Below are 16,359 nucleotides of genomic sequence, written 5' to 3' on the forward strand. Positions count from 1 at the left end.
AGTATTGTTAGCCAGCTAATAATTTAGGCACAATGTTAATTACATTATCAGTAATTGCAGTATTCATTTATTGACATCTTTAGCAACAGGGGTCAGTAGACCAAGAATGTATTATCTAACTAATCTTATCTGGATCCAAAACCCGTCAAAAGATTTTGCAAAGAAATTCCCCAGGTTTATTATATAATGCAGTGGTCCCCAACCGGTCCGTGGGTCAATTGGGCCACACAGAAAGAATACATAACTTACATTATTTTTGTTTTATTTATTATCTGATTCTAAACGATGTTTTATTTTGAAAAATGAACGGATTCTCTTCACCACATCTGTCTATGACTCACTCTTGATGCATGTCATGATGCCTCGGTCACATGTCTTACCTCCATCCGCTACCTTCTTAAAGGGGCTGCTCCGGCCACTAACACATAATACAGTACCGCTAAATTCAAACTCCCAAGCGAGCAAAATAAACAAAAATTAACACAGTGGATTCACGTTTATTATTATATTTAGAAAATAACAGTTTTTATGGCGATCTTATATTTTTATTTTGTTGTATTTATCCGCCACACCTTAAAGGCCGGTCCGTGAAAATATTGTCTGCCATTAAACCGGTCCGTGGAGCAAAAAATGTTGGGGACTGCTGATATAATGTATCTCAACCTCTCCAATGCATGCACATTCTAGCCATTTCAAACTTAGTCACTAAATCAGTTTTACAAAAAACTCATTGTACAAAAGAGTGTAAAAAAAAATGTACACTCAATATTCCTGTAGTTTAGTGCACAGCCATAGTGTGTGTCAGTGATCCCTCTGTTATTTTGCATCTGTTGCAGAGCGAAGAAACTTCTGGAAAAGAAAGCTTTTTTTACATTCATATATATTTAGGTTTTGAGCTGGATCAAATGATGCATTAGGGATTAGTGAAGTGAAAGTCCCAGCACTTCCAAGTTGCTCCTGGGCTCTTCAAAGCCCTCGACCGCTCAGTTGTATAAATAAGATGAATATAAGTTGCTCTGGAAAAGAATGTCTGCCAAGTGTAAACACCTCACATTAATTAAACAAGCATGTATGTTCCCAAGGCATTGTTCCTGTCTGAATTCATCCCTGAACCCAGTTACTATATGCTCCAGTGAAATATTTCTACAAACTCTAGTTTACTTCCTGCTAAGACCACTGAACCCCTGTGCTTTCATTTCCCATGCCATGTGTCCTCTTCAAAACTACAGAAGTTGTCGTCTGGTTTATAATTTGTATTTTTACTGACCTCTTCACTGAGGTCACTTCCCTGCCTTACTGCTGCTGCAAAAATAAAGTACAAAACTCACTCCAGGGCTTTGCAGTAAATTGTCTGTGAGCTATGCCTCATAACTACACACCTGCACCTTGTTGTTCTTCTCTATCAGTCCATACAGATATTCTATGGATTGCTTCAATCATTCTGATATTTAACATTTTTCCTATGAATCAGAGACACTGAGGTCATACACATCGAATGGTTCTTTTTTTCTGGTCGAAAGAAAAAACTTTGTACATTTTCAAGAGATATAATAAGGAATAATAAATGACTCATACATAAGCGAGTCAGAAGTTACTTAGGCTTGATTGCCATTCTGTTCTCTCCAAATTGTCAGAATTTTATAGTCTAATTGGCCACATTCTGTTATCACCTGGTGTCTTCTCTCGCAGCATGATTCAGCATATTGATCACTTTCACTGTTTTTCTTTCTTTCTTTCTTTCTTTCTTTCTTTCTTTCTTTCTTTCTTTCTTTCTTTCTTTCTTTCTTTCTTTCTTTCCTTTTTCTCGAAATTTTATTTCTCATTTAATATTTCTCATTATATAATATTTTTCTTTATGTACTCTAGCACACTTCTCTCTCTCTCTCTCTCTCTCTCTCTCTCTCTCTCTCTCTCTCTCTCTCTCTCTCTCTCTCTCTTTCTCTTTCTCTCTCACTCTCTCTCTCTCTCTCTCTCTCTCTCTCTCCCTTTTTTTTTTGTCAAAAGCACAACATTTCAGAATACTTCTCTCTTAATAAATCAGGCTTATTAAAAATTCCAGGCTGCATGAATACATTTGAATATTGTATTTGTAATTTCCCCCATGCCTTTATATCCTAGTCTAGCATCACTAGCATTTGTAACGCTTAGCTAGCCAGCTCGCATTCTTTTTCACTACAGGGATTTCATTATCAGTCTCGATTTGCATCATTATCTGCTCAGCGCCACCTTGCCGAATATAATGCTACCCATAACAACCTACACTATTATGCTCATCATTAAATCTGGCCAAGTTAGTATTCTAACTTAGCGCACAGTTTTTCCAGCTGAAAGTTTCCGTCTGCATCAATAGCACGGGTCCAAATTTTTGGAGCTTTATTTAATGAGACAGCTAACCGAGCTCACAATGTTCCCCTCGGAATCGTTCAAATTCAGAAACTTGGGACTGATTAGTCTCTGTACTAAAAAAAAAATTTTTAAAAACATTCATCAGTGCTTCATTTTGTGAAAATGTATTATAACTGTGCTTGTTTTTAATTAAAGATCACAGCTTCATTCTCCTGAACTTTATATCTACAGTGCCATTTTGAGGCACATGTTTATTTTTATGAATATAATTCTGCACCCCAGCATAAGGCCAGATTTAATAAGAGAGAGAAAGAGAGTGTATGTGTGTCTATTTTTGGTAATGGTGCCGCTCCGGTCTTATCTTTTTAGGAGATAAACGTAACTGAACAAATAGCCTTCTCTATGGTTCAGTCATGGGCTCATTCATTTACCTGAGGTTTAGTGCTGGTTGTCAATTACAATGAAGACAATTTTAAGTCATTGAGAGTAAGAAAGACCATTTACTTGGCTTGAGAATCAATGAGACATTGTTCTAGTGCTTATAGTGTTCAGTTTGTCATGTTTAACCTCCCCTTTATTCAGTTCAGGTCCGTGTTTGTTGCATATGTTTTTTGATGAAGTGTTAAATTACTAAAGAAAAAAAAAAGAAGAAAGAAATCATTATTTGTTAAAACCTTTGCAATGTTTTATTATCAACTATTTAATGCTGTATTGATTCCTTTTCATAATGTTTATCCAGACTTTATTTAGAAAAGCGTGACATTGTATTGATGTATACCTTTTACATGTTTTTATTCTGATCCACATTTCTGAAAAATTATGCTTTTACAGACATGGTTCCTGGTCTAATTTGGTTTATTTACAGCCTGAACCAAAAGTAGTTGATTGAAATATATTTTTGTTGGCCTACTGGCTTTACTTGCTTGCTGTGCTGACTTTAGCAAGATGCCCAATGCCATAGCAACACCATAGCCTTTTTTTTCTATTTATTTCTTTTTGCCAGAGCTTAAGATCCGAGTGTACAAAAATTGGAAGAGCTTGTAAATTACAGCTCTGTGTTCCTTTCAGAAAACACATGTAAGAAAACATCGTGACAGATCAAATCGGGCGTCAGTACTTTCTTGTCTTTTAACATTTTAAACTGTTCATTAAATTTAATGGAAATATACAAATGGGGTAGTTTATGTTAAAACATATTTTATCATGTAATGTGCAGCCGTAATTAGTTATTTTACAGAAAAATGTTGACATGTCTGTGATTAGAGTGTCATGGAGAGAGATTTGAGATTCACTAATATAACTGGCTTGAGCTGTTTTCACTCCATTCATGACAGATACATACTGTTTTTAGTATGTATGCTAGCTGTTTATTTAGTACACCTACTCTGCACCTGTTAGCCATTTAATCGGATACATCTATCATAGAGGAACACTGCAGGACCACCAATAACCAGATGTTCAGTCAGAAATGGTGGGGGGTGGGGTTGGGCGTAGTGGGGGGAGGGGGAGGGGGGAATGAAAAATAGAAGCAGATGTCTAATTGACATGTAATGGGTGATTTTAATTAAATGGACACAGATTTATTTTTTTTATGGAGTATTTACAATCGGTTTGCCCCAATTGGAAAGCTTTATCTGTTTTGGTTACACTTGTACATTTCGGTTACTTGTAGAACTGTTAAAAGGCATATTATGGGAACATTTAATGTCTTATGTAACTTTTATTTGTCTTTTCCTCAGCTTGAGACACTTGAACTCATACATATTTGTATAAAAGCTTATTTCTCTCGGTGTTGGTTGCGCAGGGGTAATTTCAGAAATGAGAGTGACCTTTCATCACTGTCGCACTCACAAAACGCACTTTAATTTGTTTTTGTCTCTTGTATTTGCCAAGTGGAAAAGAATAGGTGCTTGTTTTCTTGGCTGGGAGATGAGCCAGTGGATCAGAACCCACAGAGCCATTTCTGAAATCTGTTTTTGTTTACCACATGGACATTTGATCCCTCCGACCTTGAGGTAATGGAATTGATACCAGGTTTCTCTGGGATGCATGCCATAGCTTATATCACAGCTTTTTAAAAAATGGCATGGCTTTATTGTTTTTATTATTAAAAATAATTTAAATTATTCAAAAGACGGATGGTCCTTGTCCTCTCAAGTCCAAAGGACGCGTGTTTGTGGTTTCCAAAAATAATTTCAAATTTCAATTTGTTTGACCACAAAACAGTTTTCCACTTTGCCTCAGTTCATTTTAAATTATCTTTGGCCCAGAGAAGACAGTGTCATTTCTGTATCATGTTCACATTTAGCTTCTTCTTTACATGATGGAGCTTCAACCTGCATTTCTAGAAGACATAGTGAACTGTGTTCACAGACAATGATAGAGGTGTTTCTGAGCCCATGCAGTGATTTTCATTACCCTTTTTAATGCAATGCCACCTAAGGGCCCAAAGATCATGAGCATCCAATATTGATTTCTGCCAATATTTATTTTTCTCTGAATTCTCTGAATCATTTGTTGGTATTATGTACTATAGGTGATAAGATTCAATTCAATTTTAAATTGAGGAACATTATTCTGAAATTGTTCCAAATATTGAAGAACTGCTTTTTTACAGATTGATAACCCTTTGCCCATCTTTTTTAAAAGACTCTCTAAGTTAGTCTTTTTATATTTAATCATGTTATTGTCCCTGTTGCAAATTAACCTACTTAGTTATAAAACGTTCCTCCAGCTGTTATTTTTAGTAACACTTACTTTTCCAGCTTGTTGTTGACCAGACTGTTCTTTGAGAGGTGTTGCAGCCATCAAATAAAAAATTGCCATTTTTCACATAAATATGGGTTTGACATATTTCTGACTCTGACAGAAATCCTCCAAAAAACCCTAATTTAATAATCAAGTACATCCATAAACACAAGGTGCAACATTTCCCACAATTTACATATTTATTGACACCCTAACTTTTATTCCTTTATAGTTATAGATGTGGACAAATTTAACGCTACCCCTCGGTGAAAAAAAAGGTAGTTTTGAATCATATCCAACATTAATGGAAAGAGTTGAAACATGCAGTGTGGAGAAGGCAACCTTCGTTCAGGCACTTTGCTCATAAAGAGTGGGCCAAACTACCTATATTTCCAGTGAGAGCTACAGAAATCACTTGTTTGCTGGTGATCTCTTTTAAAGGTTAGGTTAGCTTAAAAGTGTCATTATTTTTGCCTATTCCAATTTTATTCATTGTATTACTTCAAATATTTTGTTAAATTAAAAATCAAAAGCAGAGTTAGATTTTTATGAAAGATTGAAATAAACCATAATGGATGGCAATTACTTTTATCTGTTTTAAGTTATTTCAGAGAGATAGACAGTGACAAGATTGTTCATATGTGTGCATTTATTATTGTGGAGCGTCCGCAAATTTAGTCAGTTCCTGATATCACTTACATTATGGCAACTAAACTGCCTTCCCATTGGCTAGCTACCATTCTTCACCCCTCTTGAAGTTGATTCTACATAAATAATGATATTTTTTTCTTTGTTCATCATTAGGTTTGGATTATGTGGCGCTCCCACCATGTAAGCCCCTGTAAAAGAGCTGTTACTATAGAAACAGTGATGCATTAGATCGAGTGCATTAATATAACCCTATGATTTCAATTACAACAGACACTACTGTCAAATCTGCTGCTCTGGAAGACCAATTAGATTCACGAATTCAACACTTCTGTGATACAGCGTTCATATTTAATATGTTAGTGGGTTACTTGTGTTGTCTAACTCCTCCTGACCTGATGACAGATTGCATCAGCATACTCCATGCAGGGTTGGGCAAAAATACATCAAAATATATTTTAAAATGAAATACCAAATACCTTTATTTGTGTATCGAAATAAACTGCAAAATACAGCAGCCACAGCATGTATCAATATAAACTACTGTATTTTTGTATTTAAAAAAATAATAAAAAATTGTTTTACAAATTTTCTTTGCAAATCTTCTATCAATTGATAGATAGATAGATAGATAGATAGATAGATAGATAGATAGATAGATAGATAGATAGATAGATAGATAGATAGATAGATAGATAGATTTAATTGTAAAAAAGTTATATACAGAGTTAATACAGTGATCAAATGGTTTATTAAGTAAACAAGGTTTGATAGCAAGAGTTTTTTTGTCGAGTCATGCAATAAATCTGACATATGAAACCAATTAACAGATCAAATATTCACAGACAAATCCCTGTGATCTCCCATATGAAGGTTAGTTTTAAATGAACCAACAGTTGGTACACACTTGGTGTTTGGTAATGAAGGACTACTTTGCATCAGCAACACCGACTCAATAACAAACACGTCATAATAAGACGACTGATGACACCTGTATTCATAGAAACTAGTTTCTAACCGATCAATCATTTGATTGTTAATCATAAATATGATAATATATTATGTGTCATACAGCCATTCATGCAATGGTATGCAAAATCATGATCCTACTAAGCAGCTACTTCAATGAGGGTATAGTACACGGCAATCAAATGTTTATTTGACGATGACTGGGCACCTATTTAAAAGCTGGCAGCCTGCAGGTTTCTTACCCTCACCACCTTCTTCCGTATGGATCAATTTTCTGTTCTGTTTCTGATCTTAATAAGTCCTGGCAAAATACTGAGCAGGCACCAATCAGAGGCTGCATTTTTATGACTTCTTTTAAAGTATTTTACAGTATTTAAAAAAATACCAGAATACAAAACACTAAAGTATTTGAATACAAAATACAAGGCCATTTTCATCCAACCTCTCAAATACAAATTACAAAACTCTATGGTATATTTGAAATACGTATTTGAAATACATATATAATAAATACTGCCTATCTCTGACTCCATGTATGTCATAAAAAGTATGGATTTGTATGGGTCCATAAGATTCGTATGTGCTTATTGAAAATCCCATTCCACATTGTCCCCCTTGTTGTTATAATAACCTCCACTCTTTTCTGAAGATGTTCCACTAGATTTTGAGTGTGGTTGTGGAGATTTGTGCTCATTTGGCACCAAGGTCATTAGTAAAGTAGGTTGTATGTTGATGTAGTGTGAGGAGGAGTGGGACGCAGGCAGTGTTCCAATTTATACCAAAAATGTGTGAGTATACAGATACTATCCACACACACACACACACACACACACACACACACACACACAGATCAGGCATTATGACTTTATAACATGACCAGTGAAGTGAATAACACTGATTATCTCTTAATCATGGTTAGTGGGTGGGATATATTCATCAGCAAGTCCTCAAAGTTGATGTGTTAGGAGCAGGAGAAATAGGAACGTGTAAGGATTTGAACAAGTTTGACAAGGTTTTAAATTGTTATGGCTAGACGACTGTGTTAGAGCATCTTCAAAACTGCAGCTCTTGTGCGATTTTCCTGGCCTGCAGTGGTCAGTATTTATAAAAAGGAATCATCCAAGGAAGGAACAGTGGTGAACCAGCAACAGTGTTATGTGCGGCCGAGGCTCATTGATTCACATGGGAAGTGACGGCTGGGGCACGTTGTCCGATTCAACAGATGAGCTCCTGTAGCTCAAATTGCTGAAGAAGTTAATGCTGTTGATGCGCTACATTTTTGCAGCAAAAGAGGAACAATACAATATTATGCAAATGTAGGTAAAGTTATGCCTGATTGTTGTAAATATTTGCAACATTCAAAACCTTGCTGTTATTTGCTAATTTAATAAACCTCTTTATTGAGGTTTAGGGGTGGGTGTCTGAGGAATGCCTTTCAAATTCATAATAATACTGACATCAGAGCCTTTGTGATAAACCGCTGTTGCCTCTTTTTCTTTCTTTTCCATTCTATTTTGTCATGTCTCTCTTCTGTTCTGGAGAGCCTTCCATTACAGCTTAACCTGTTACAAAGCAATGACATTGGAGACTTGCTCAGAAAAATGCTAAATAAGCATAACCAATCTGATCATCATGTAATGGTATGAACTGATATATAGATTGATATTATTTAAGTTTACATTACTTACTGCCGGTTTTACCCCGTTTTGCTTTTACCCCTCAGCGACCTCATCCTATTCAGTACTTTTCTTTCTTTCCACATAGCCTTCTTTTTTCTCATTTTTTTTTTTCACTTTTCAATCTCCCCAACGCCTGTTTTGATCACCAAATACCTTCCATTTCCGCTGTCTTCTTTTTCTTATTGTTCTTTTTCTCTCTGCTTTACTGACAAAAAATGTCCAATATTTCTGACAGAAGCTGTCATCTTGTCCTGCAAATAACCGAATTCCTTCAACAGAAAACACTGCTTGTAGAAAAGTAGATCTTTTTTTTTTTTCACCCCACTGCAGACGTATATGCCTGCACTACCTTGGCTTCCCCAAGGCTGTATTAAACTCTTGACATTGAATCATGTTCAGTACATTCTAGAAAAAATTACCTTTGCTTTCTTTTTTTTTCCTCCTCTTCTGCAGGGGTATTCCGGGCAAGAAATGTGGGAGCATCATATTTACAGCGGAGGAGCTTAGCAATTGCAGGGTCAGTGTTTTACAAACACACACACACACACACACACACACACACACACACACACACACACACACACACACACACACACACACACACACACAAACATTAAACCATGCCATTAGAAACATGAGATTTCTATTTTCTTTTCTTTTTTATAACATATGTCTGGAGATGAGACCATCTTTGTCACACACACACACACACACACACACACACACACACACACACACATTGACAAGCATTGCATTCCTCATTCGAAACTATAACAAATACATTTGTCACTGTAAGCGCACACTGTTACTTTGTACAATCAATACTGACAGCTGCACTAACCAGCAGGAGGTTCATTTTTCACGCAGCACTTTTCAGGTGCAGCCTTAAATAATTCCACTGTCTGAATCATTTGAAGTGACACTTCCTCTTACATCTCTGTAAGGACATGCGTTGTCTGCTGCTGTTGTCTGAGGGAATTCATATACAGTGCCCTCCAGAATTTTATATATTTACAGTGCCATTTCAGAATCTGCTATATGCTACTGTTTAGATTTGTTTTTACTCTGTAATAGTATCAACAACATACCGTATATTTGCTTATTTTTTATGGTATTAAGACAAACCGAAAACCCCATGAGGGAAATTATTAAAATCATCGATGCTAGAACGAAATACTCTTAATGACAAGCCCCAAACCAGTTGCAAACTGTTTATATAAATTCATCTCCATTGTTTTTGAGTTTAACCCTCCACAAAAATCTCATGGATCTTTGGTCTGTGAGGAACCATCCTCACCTGGAGTGAGTGGTCTTCAACTGGATAGAACTCCATCCAGAAATAGGGCATCAGGAGGTTCAGGCTGGTCCGTAAAGTAGAAGGACACAGGATCTCTGGTACTTTAGAAGTGTGTGTAGTTCAGTAAAGAGAGAGGAATAGAGAGTTGTATTCATGCAGAATAATGGATATTTAGCATACAAGGCCATTAGTATGTATGAAGAACTTGAGCTATTCCTTTTCACAGTGGGGCTGTCCTCTCAGACTGTTATATCCTTGTCCAGGTTCAGTCTTTTTAATTTTTTTTTAAACCTGGATCATGAGTTTTTCCAAAATGTAATTTCTTCTCAGTTTATTAAAGCCAGTATAAAGTGAATGCTACTGTATTATTGGGAATGTTAGTTGGAAGTGAATATTCTTATCCATCTATATTTAAGACTAATGCTCAATATTCCTTGTAGAATTTCGGGTTTTCCCAAATGAAATGAAATGACCAACGTGAAATAACCGTGGTGATTACGTTAGGCGTGGCTTTAAAACAGTGTTTCTACTTAATACTGTGACAGAAGTTCAAAGCCAGGCATTGTCAAAGATTTGCGAGCGAAGATAGTCTGTAAAACATTTAGTACGATCCTCTAGCAGTGTGGTTGCTGCTACAACTTACGTTTACTGAGTAGCCAGTAAAAATACAACATGAAATGACTTATTGATCAACATGACATGGTGCTGAAACTTAAATTCAATGTAGGCAAAAATGGGCTAAAAGGAATACAGTATGCGGGATTCCAATAAGAAAGGAAGGTCAGGGATTTGTGGGAGCAGAGGTCTCGCTTGTCTGACGTGTCCTCTTGTAATCTGACCGCATCAAGAAGAATACTGCATGGAAACAAATAGTGAAGGAATTTCTCCTTCCATGTGGGAAGCAAGCAAGCTGTACAAGTTCAGTACGATTCAATAGGTGTTATGATCGTAGTCTACACAGCCGTCATACCCAAGTTTATTAGATTAATGTCACACAGTGCGATTTGTAATTATCTTATAAGATTGCTAAAATCGCTGTAGAATTCATAAGAGGCATCTCGGGCCAGTGTCTTAGTCGGCCAGTGCTTCCTAAAGGTTAATAAAGAAACAGATGTGTGAACATTTGCATTTACACAGATTTGCCCTTTGCCCCAAATGTAGTGCTTCCTCAGAGACATGTTTGGTGTCTAAAATTACTTTTGGAGCAAAGAGATTGTATGTATCTAACAAGTTAAAAATCTTTTGTCTGCCTTAAACCATTTCCAGTACTTCAGTTGCATTAAATTTTCCACTTATTAAAAAACCACGCTCGTTACTTTAGTTTTAATCTATTCGGTGACATGATCGATATTTTTTTCCTCTCATTGCGTGCCGTTTTCAGCCCATCAATCTATTTCCTGTTATTGCGTTGCTTTTTCAACCCACCACTAGTGTATCATTAGCCATTCACTCATAGACATTTAAATGCAAAACTGTTCACGCAACTCCAGTCCTAAGGCATTGCAGTGAACTGTTTATATTAACTCCAGTCCAAATTCATCTTCATGGGTCCTGAGTTTAACGCTCCAGTGCAATCTCGTGGATCATTAGGCTGTGCATGTGGACCACCCTCAGCTGCAGCGAGTCTTCAATTGAAGACAACTCTGTCTAGAAGTAAGGTGTCAGAATGAATCAGGCAGGCTTGTAAAGAAAAAGCGACAGGATCACTGGTACCTCAGAAACATGTGTAGCTTGAAAGAGAGAGAGAGAGAGAGAGAGAGAGAGAGAGAGAGAGAGAGAAGGAGAGGGGGAAACATGTAGAGAGTAACATGGATTATTAGCTATCCTTATAGTTATATATAGTTAAGAACACTGTGCAGTGTGAATAAAGTGCAAGTAGGGTCGCTCACAGTAGAACCAGGGGTGTAAAAAGTACCTGAAAATCATACTTAAGTGAAAGTATAGATTTCTTACTGCAAAAGTTACTACAAGTTTAAAGTCACCAATTCCAATATGACTTGAGCCAAAGTCTTAGAGTATGCAAAACGTAATTGGTAATGTAAAAAGGATATTGAATATATATATTGAATCAGTAAAAGTTGCTTATATCTTTGATATTTAGTAAAACTAGAAAGTAGACAATTGATTATTTAAGTATAGTAATGAAGTACATTAACTCAAACACTTTGCACCGCTGAGCAGAAGTAAAAGGGAGAACCAAAAAGCAGCATAGACATGAGGGAGCTCTGGGATATAAGGTGGCCAGCCACTCCACTATCAGTGAATGTGTCAGAGTGGTGGGATACATCATCCAAACATCCCAGTTCACCATGATGAACTGGTGTCCACAAATCGTCAGTCTCCATATAATGTTCATACAATCGGTGTGGTGTTGACTGTGATAAAAGTGAAGTGTGCTATTGCACCAGTAATGTATATACAAAATGTGTATATGTAGATTGGATGGATGGTTTACATGCACTTACTTGACACATTGGTACATCTGCAGTTTGAAAAAATTAGGTAGTCATGTGTCAAGTCTATTTTTAATTCACATGTCAAATGGGGCACATTGGTGTTGAGTTTATTGCACAGCTGAATATTTTAACCCTATGAAACAACCATGTTTGTAATGTACTGTGGAACCTTATAAACACAAGGAATCCCTACTTATTTATTTGTTTGTATGTTTAAGGAGAACGTATATTATCACTGTGCAGTGTATAGTGAGTGCATTTGATTCATGAACCTTGTAGATCTGTTACAGAAGCAAAAAAATACTTGCATGCGAAGCAAACATCGAGCACGCGTTTTATTGACTATCGATTACATGAATTGAATTGAAGGATCTGTATGGTCTTTCATGCGACAGGATATTGCCACCATGCAGCTCTGTGCCAACAAGCTGGATAAAAAAGATTTCTTCGGGAAATCGGACCCTTTTCTGGTGTTCTATCGCAGCAACGAGGACGGCACGTAAGCAACAGCTACGACCTGATGCTTTTTTTTTCTTTTCTTCAAATGAACAGTATGAATGATTCCAGCATGGTCTTTTAAATGTATTTCCTACAGAGAAGGTAGACCGGTGCATATGAAAATGTTCATTATATTTTGTTCTGTTAGTTTTAACTCAAATGATATGTCCTGGTAATAATTTGATTGCTCTCAGAGCTCTTAGGAACAGATTTCTTTGACTCGCTATGGCGCTTTGTTATAGGTTCACCATCTGCCATAAAACAGAGGTGATCAAAAACACTCTGAATCCAGTGTGGCAGCCCTTCACCATCCCCGTACGAGCTCTGTGTAAAGGAGATTATGACAGGTGAGGATTGGACAATGCACACACACACACACACAAACACACACACAGAACTCTCACTTTCTGTTCTTGTTGCTGTTACTATTTGCTGCTTGGTGATTTATATTCTCACCCACTCAGCCCTCTTGCTGAAGTGCTAGCCCGAGATTTTCCATACTTTGGCTAGTTTGAAAACGTTGCCCACGTGTTGTGTAGCTGTGCGATTCGGATGCAGCCATGCTGAGAATGAGCCGGCATCTGACAGCTTTGTCTCCGCCACACCGAGTGTAAATCCAGCAATGATAGATGGAAAAAAATAAATGGGAAGACAGTTGGACAAAGACAATGCCTTTTTACATTGACTCTGTCCTTATATTGAACATTATTGAAACGTTAAAATCTTATTTCTCAAATAAAATGTATTTATCTATTTTTTTTTCCAAATCCAGAACAGTTAAAGTCGACGTCTACGACTGGGACCGAGATGGAAGGTACTGTATCTTATGACAATGTGTTTCTCACAGTTTGAACCTGAGTTCTTCTGCTAGGACATGTTCCTGTTTCAGCATCACTTATGTTCACTCCTGGAACATTTCTTTCAACCACTCGTTCACACCTGATGGGATCAGTGTGTACGCCTCCTACACTCCTGATTCCTGAGTCACGTGCACGTGCACGTTCTCTCCAGAATTTCCAGTTTATTTTCAAACTGTAAAGTAGAACTACACTTTATTTATTTATTTTATTTACAATTGTTCATTTATTGAATGTTAAAATATTGAAAATATCAATGACACTGTGGCTGCAACTGACTTTAAATGTGTAACATCAGAAGGCTGGACAAATAGAATCCGGTGACCAATACAAAATAACTTGTGGTGCAGTGAGATTCTTTATGGTGTATTTTAGAGGCAGTTATTTGAATTTTTTTTAATTTTCCCATTTTCTTTTCTAGTTTTGTCTCCTGACTATCCCTTGGTTGTTGCACGAAAGCTTGCAATTCTGACAAAATCCGATGTTAATGCATGCTTTGATGGAATTTTTATCTTTTCTTTGGAGTATACAGTGGGTGCATAACATCAATATTAATTGTGAAATAATCTTCTATCCCAGGAACACTAGGTATGACGCCGAATGATACGCTATTTTGTTTTAGGTCACCATACCCACACATACACACATAGGAAATTTAGACAAGCTAATTAACCTAGCAGGATTTGAAAGAAAAATGAAAACAGAAAGAACATTCAGAACATTTTTACTCAGTAACACAGTAACTGCTTTATAACGGCAAGGGTCAAAGTAGCTTCTTGGGACACTGGGTGGGATACTAGTTTAAGGCATTTTTTGGTCATTTGAGGAAAACAGAGAATTCGGAATAAACAGGATGGACACACATGGACAGGGGGTTATCATGTTAACGTTGTTGTATAATAATATATTAGCAGTTGAATATCTGCAACAATTTTCAAGCAGTTGAAGAGAAAGTAGTGTTATAGACACACACTGATAACATCATACTGGTGGTGACTGATTGGCTGAAAAAAATGTTTTTCCAAAAACATTTGCTTTTATGGCATTTGGAAGACGTCCTTATCCAGAGCAACTTAAAATGAACTAATTTCTACAACTGAGCAGTTGAGAGTTAAGGGCCTTGCTCGGGGGCCCAACAATTTTGATGAGAAGTCCACCAGTGACAAATTCTGATTCTTTTTAAAGAGCAAATGTTCATTAACAGATTATTGCATAGATCTCTGGATAGAGAATTATCCATTATTTAATCATAATTATTGAATTAATTTGTTTCTCAGTCACGATTTTATTGGCGAGTTCACCACTAGCTACAGAGAGCTGTCTCGGGGCCAGAGCCAGTTTAACGTCTACGAGGTGAGTGAAAAGCTCATGCGTTTGTACTAAATGCAATGTCATTAACCTTTCTGAGATGCCGATTGTAACAATAAGTCCCCGCAGAAGTCATTCTGGTATTGTAGCATTTTGCTGTGTCTTGTTTTAGGTCCTCAATCCTAAAAAGAAGGGCAGGAAAAAGAAATACATCAACTCTGGCACAGTAAGTAGGATGGCCTGTCAAAGTGCCCTCTGCTAGAAATTAATTTTCTTAATTATACTTATTATCTAATCTTTCATTTTCTTTCCAGGTGACGCTTTTGTCCTTCAAAGTAGAATCAGAGTACACTTTTGTGGACTTCATCAGGGGCGGGTGAGAGCTTTGTTCGAGCTGCAATTTAAATTAAACAGATATTTATGCATCTGCGTCATTCTGTACAATGGGCCTTATTTATCAAGCTGAATGTGAACGATTTCTTCATAAATCGATTTTACGAGTGTTTACACATGCAGTTTGGTATTGAAAATCCTGCAACTTGGAGAAAAGGTTTGCATCCTACTTGTGCTCCTAAATGTATAAATATTCACATAAGAAAGCTAACTTATGCAAACCTCTACTTCAGGTCATATCATTAGCATGGATTACTGCACTATTGTATGTTGTATTTCCTGCCTTGTGAAAATTCTTTTTTATCATGTTTACAGCATTTAGCAAACGCCTGAGTAACTTACAGACTCGCACAATTCACTAAGTCTGGTACTAAAAGCACCATCGAGAATATCATATGATAACCAAATGTTAAAATGATTGTCTTAAATTAAAGATGCTCTATAAGAAGGTGAGCCAACAAAAACCCATAAAACTGAGAAATAATAAGAGATTGGGTTAGTCTGCACATTATACATTATATGGACAAATGTTTGTGGACATCTGAGCATAACATTTGTTTGCGCTTTCTGAACATCCCATTTCACATTTAGCTGTTAGAAAAATCTCCACTCTTCCTTGGAAGATGTTCCACTAGATTATTTGTGTCCTTGAAATTAAGTGAGATTGATGTAGCCATCATAATGAAACCATAATCTTGATTTGTGCGCAGTGGCATTGTCATGCTGGAGCAGCTTTGGGTCTCCTAGTTGATTTAAAGGAAAAATATAATCCTATCGCATCCAAAGACGTCCTATACAATCGTGTGCCTCCAATTTTGTGGTTCCATATGGCTAGAAATTTCAGGTGTCCCAATTCTTTTGTCCATACAGTGAATTTCCTTTGTGCATTAGACAAAAAAAACAACCTTTTGAAATGTTTGTGAATCCACAAATCTTAGACATGACATTTGGACATTAAAAAAAGATTGATAAATGAGGCTCAATAGTAAACTAATTTTAATCATATAGTTATCAATCTGATTTAATTCAACTATTCCAATACGTCCAAATCCAATGAGTGAAATCTGTTCAAATTTTAAAACAGGACTCAGCTGAACTTCACAGTTGCCATAGACTTCACTGCTTCCAACGGTGAGCTTCTGTGTCTTATTATTAGTTCT

The 16,359-nt window shown here is 36.6% G+C and overlaps 1 protein-coding gene across 2 annotated transcripts in view; it reads left to right on the plus strand.

Annotated features, from left to right (window-relative positions):
* cpne9 (copine family member IX) overlaps window positions 1-16,359 on the plus strand; it is a 49,662-nt gene that overhangs the window by 26,747 nt on the left and 6,556 nt on the right. For both annotated transcript variants that reach the window (XM_083520961.1, XM_083520960.1), the window contains 8 exons: window positions 8,844-8,907; window positions 12,539-12,642; window positions 12,884-12,988; window positions 13,414-13,455; window positions 14,776-14,851; window positions 14,979-15,032; window positions 15,121-15,182; window positions 16,284-16,330. In XM_083520961.1, the coding sequence (XP_083377087.1) occupies window positions 8,844-8,907; window positions 12,539-12,642; window positions 12,884-12,988; window positions 13,414-13,455; window positions 14,776-14,851; window positions 14,979-15,032; window positions 15,121-15,182; window positions 16,284-16,330 (554 nt within the window). The remainder of the gene's footprint in view (window positions 1-8,843; window positions 8,908-12,538; window positions 12,643-12,883; window positions 12,989-13,413; window positions 13,456-14,775; window positions 14,852-14,978; window positions 15,033-15,120; window positions 15,183-16,283; window positions 16,331-16,359) is intronic.

Source organism: Silurus aristotelis, assembly GCF_946808225.1.
Source record: "Silurus aristotelis genome assembly, chromosome: 19".
Taxonomy (NCBI): domain Eukaryota; kingdom Metazoa; phylum Chordata; class Actinopteri; order Siluriformes; family Siluridae; genus Silurus; species Silurus aristotelis.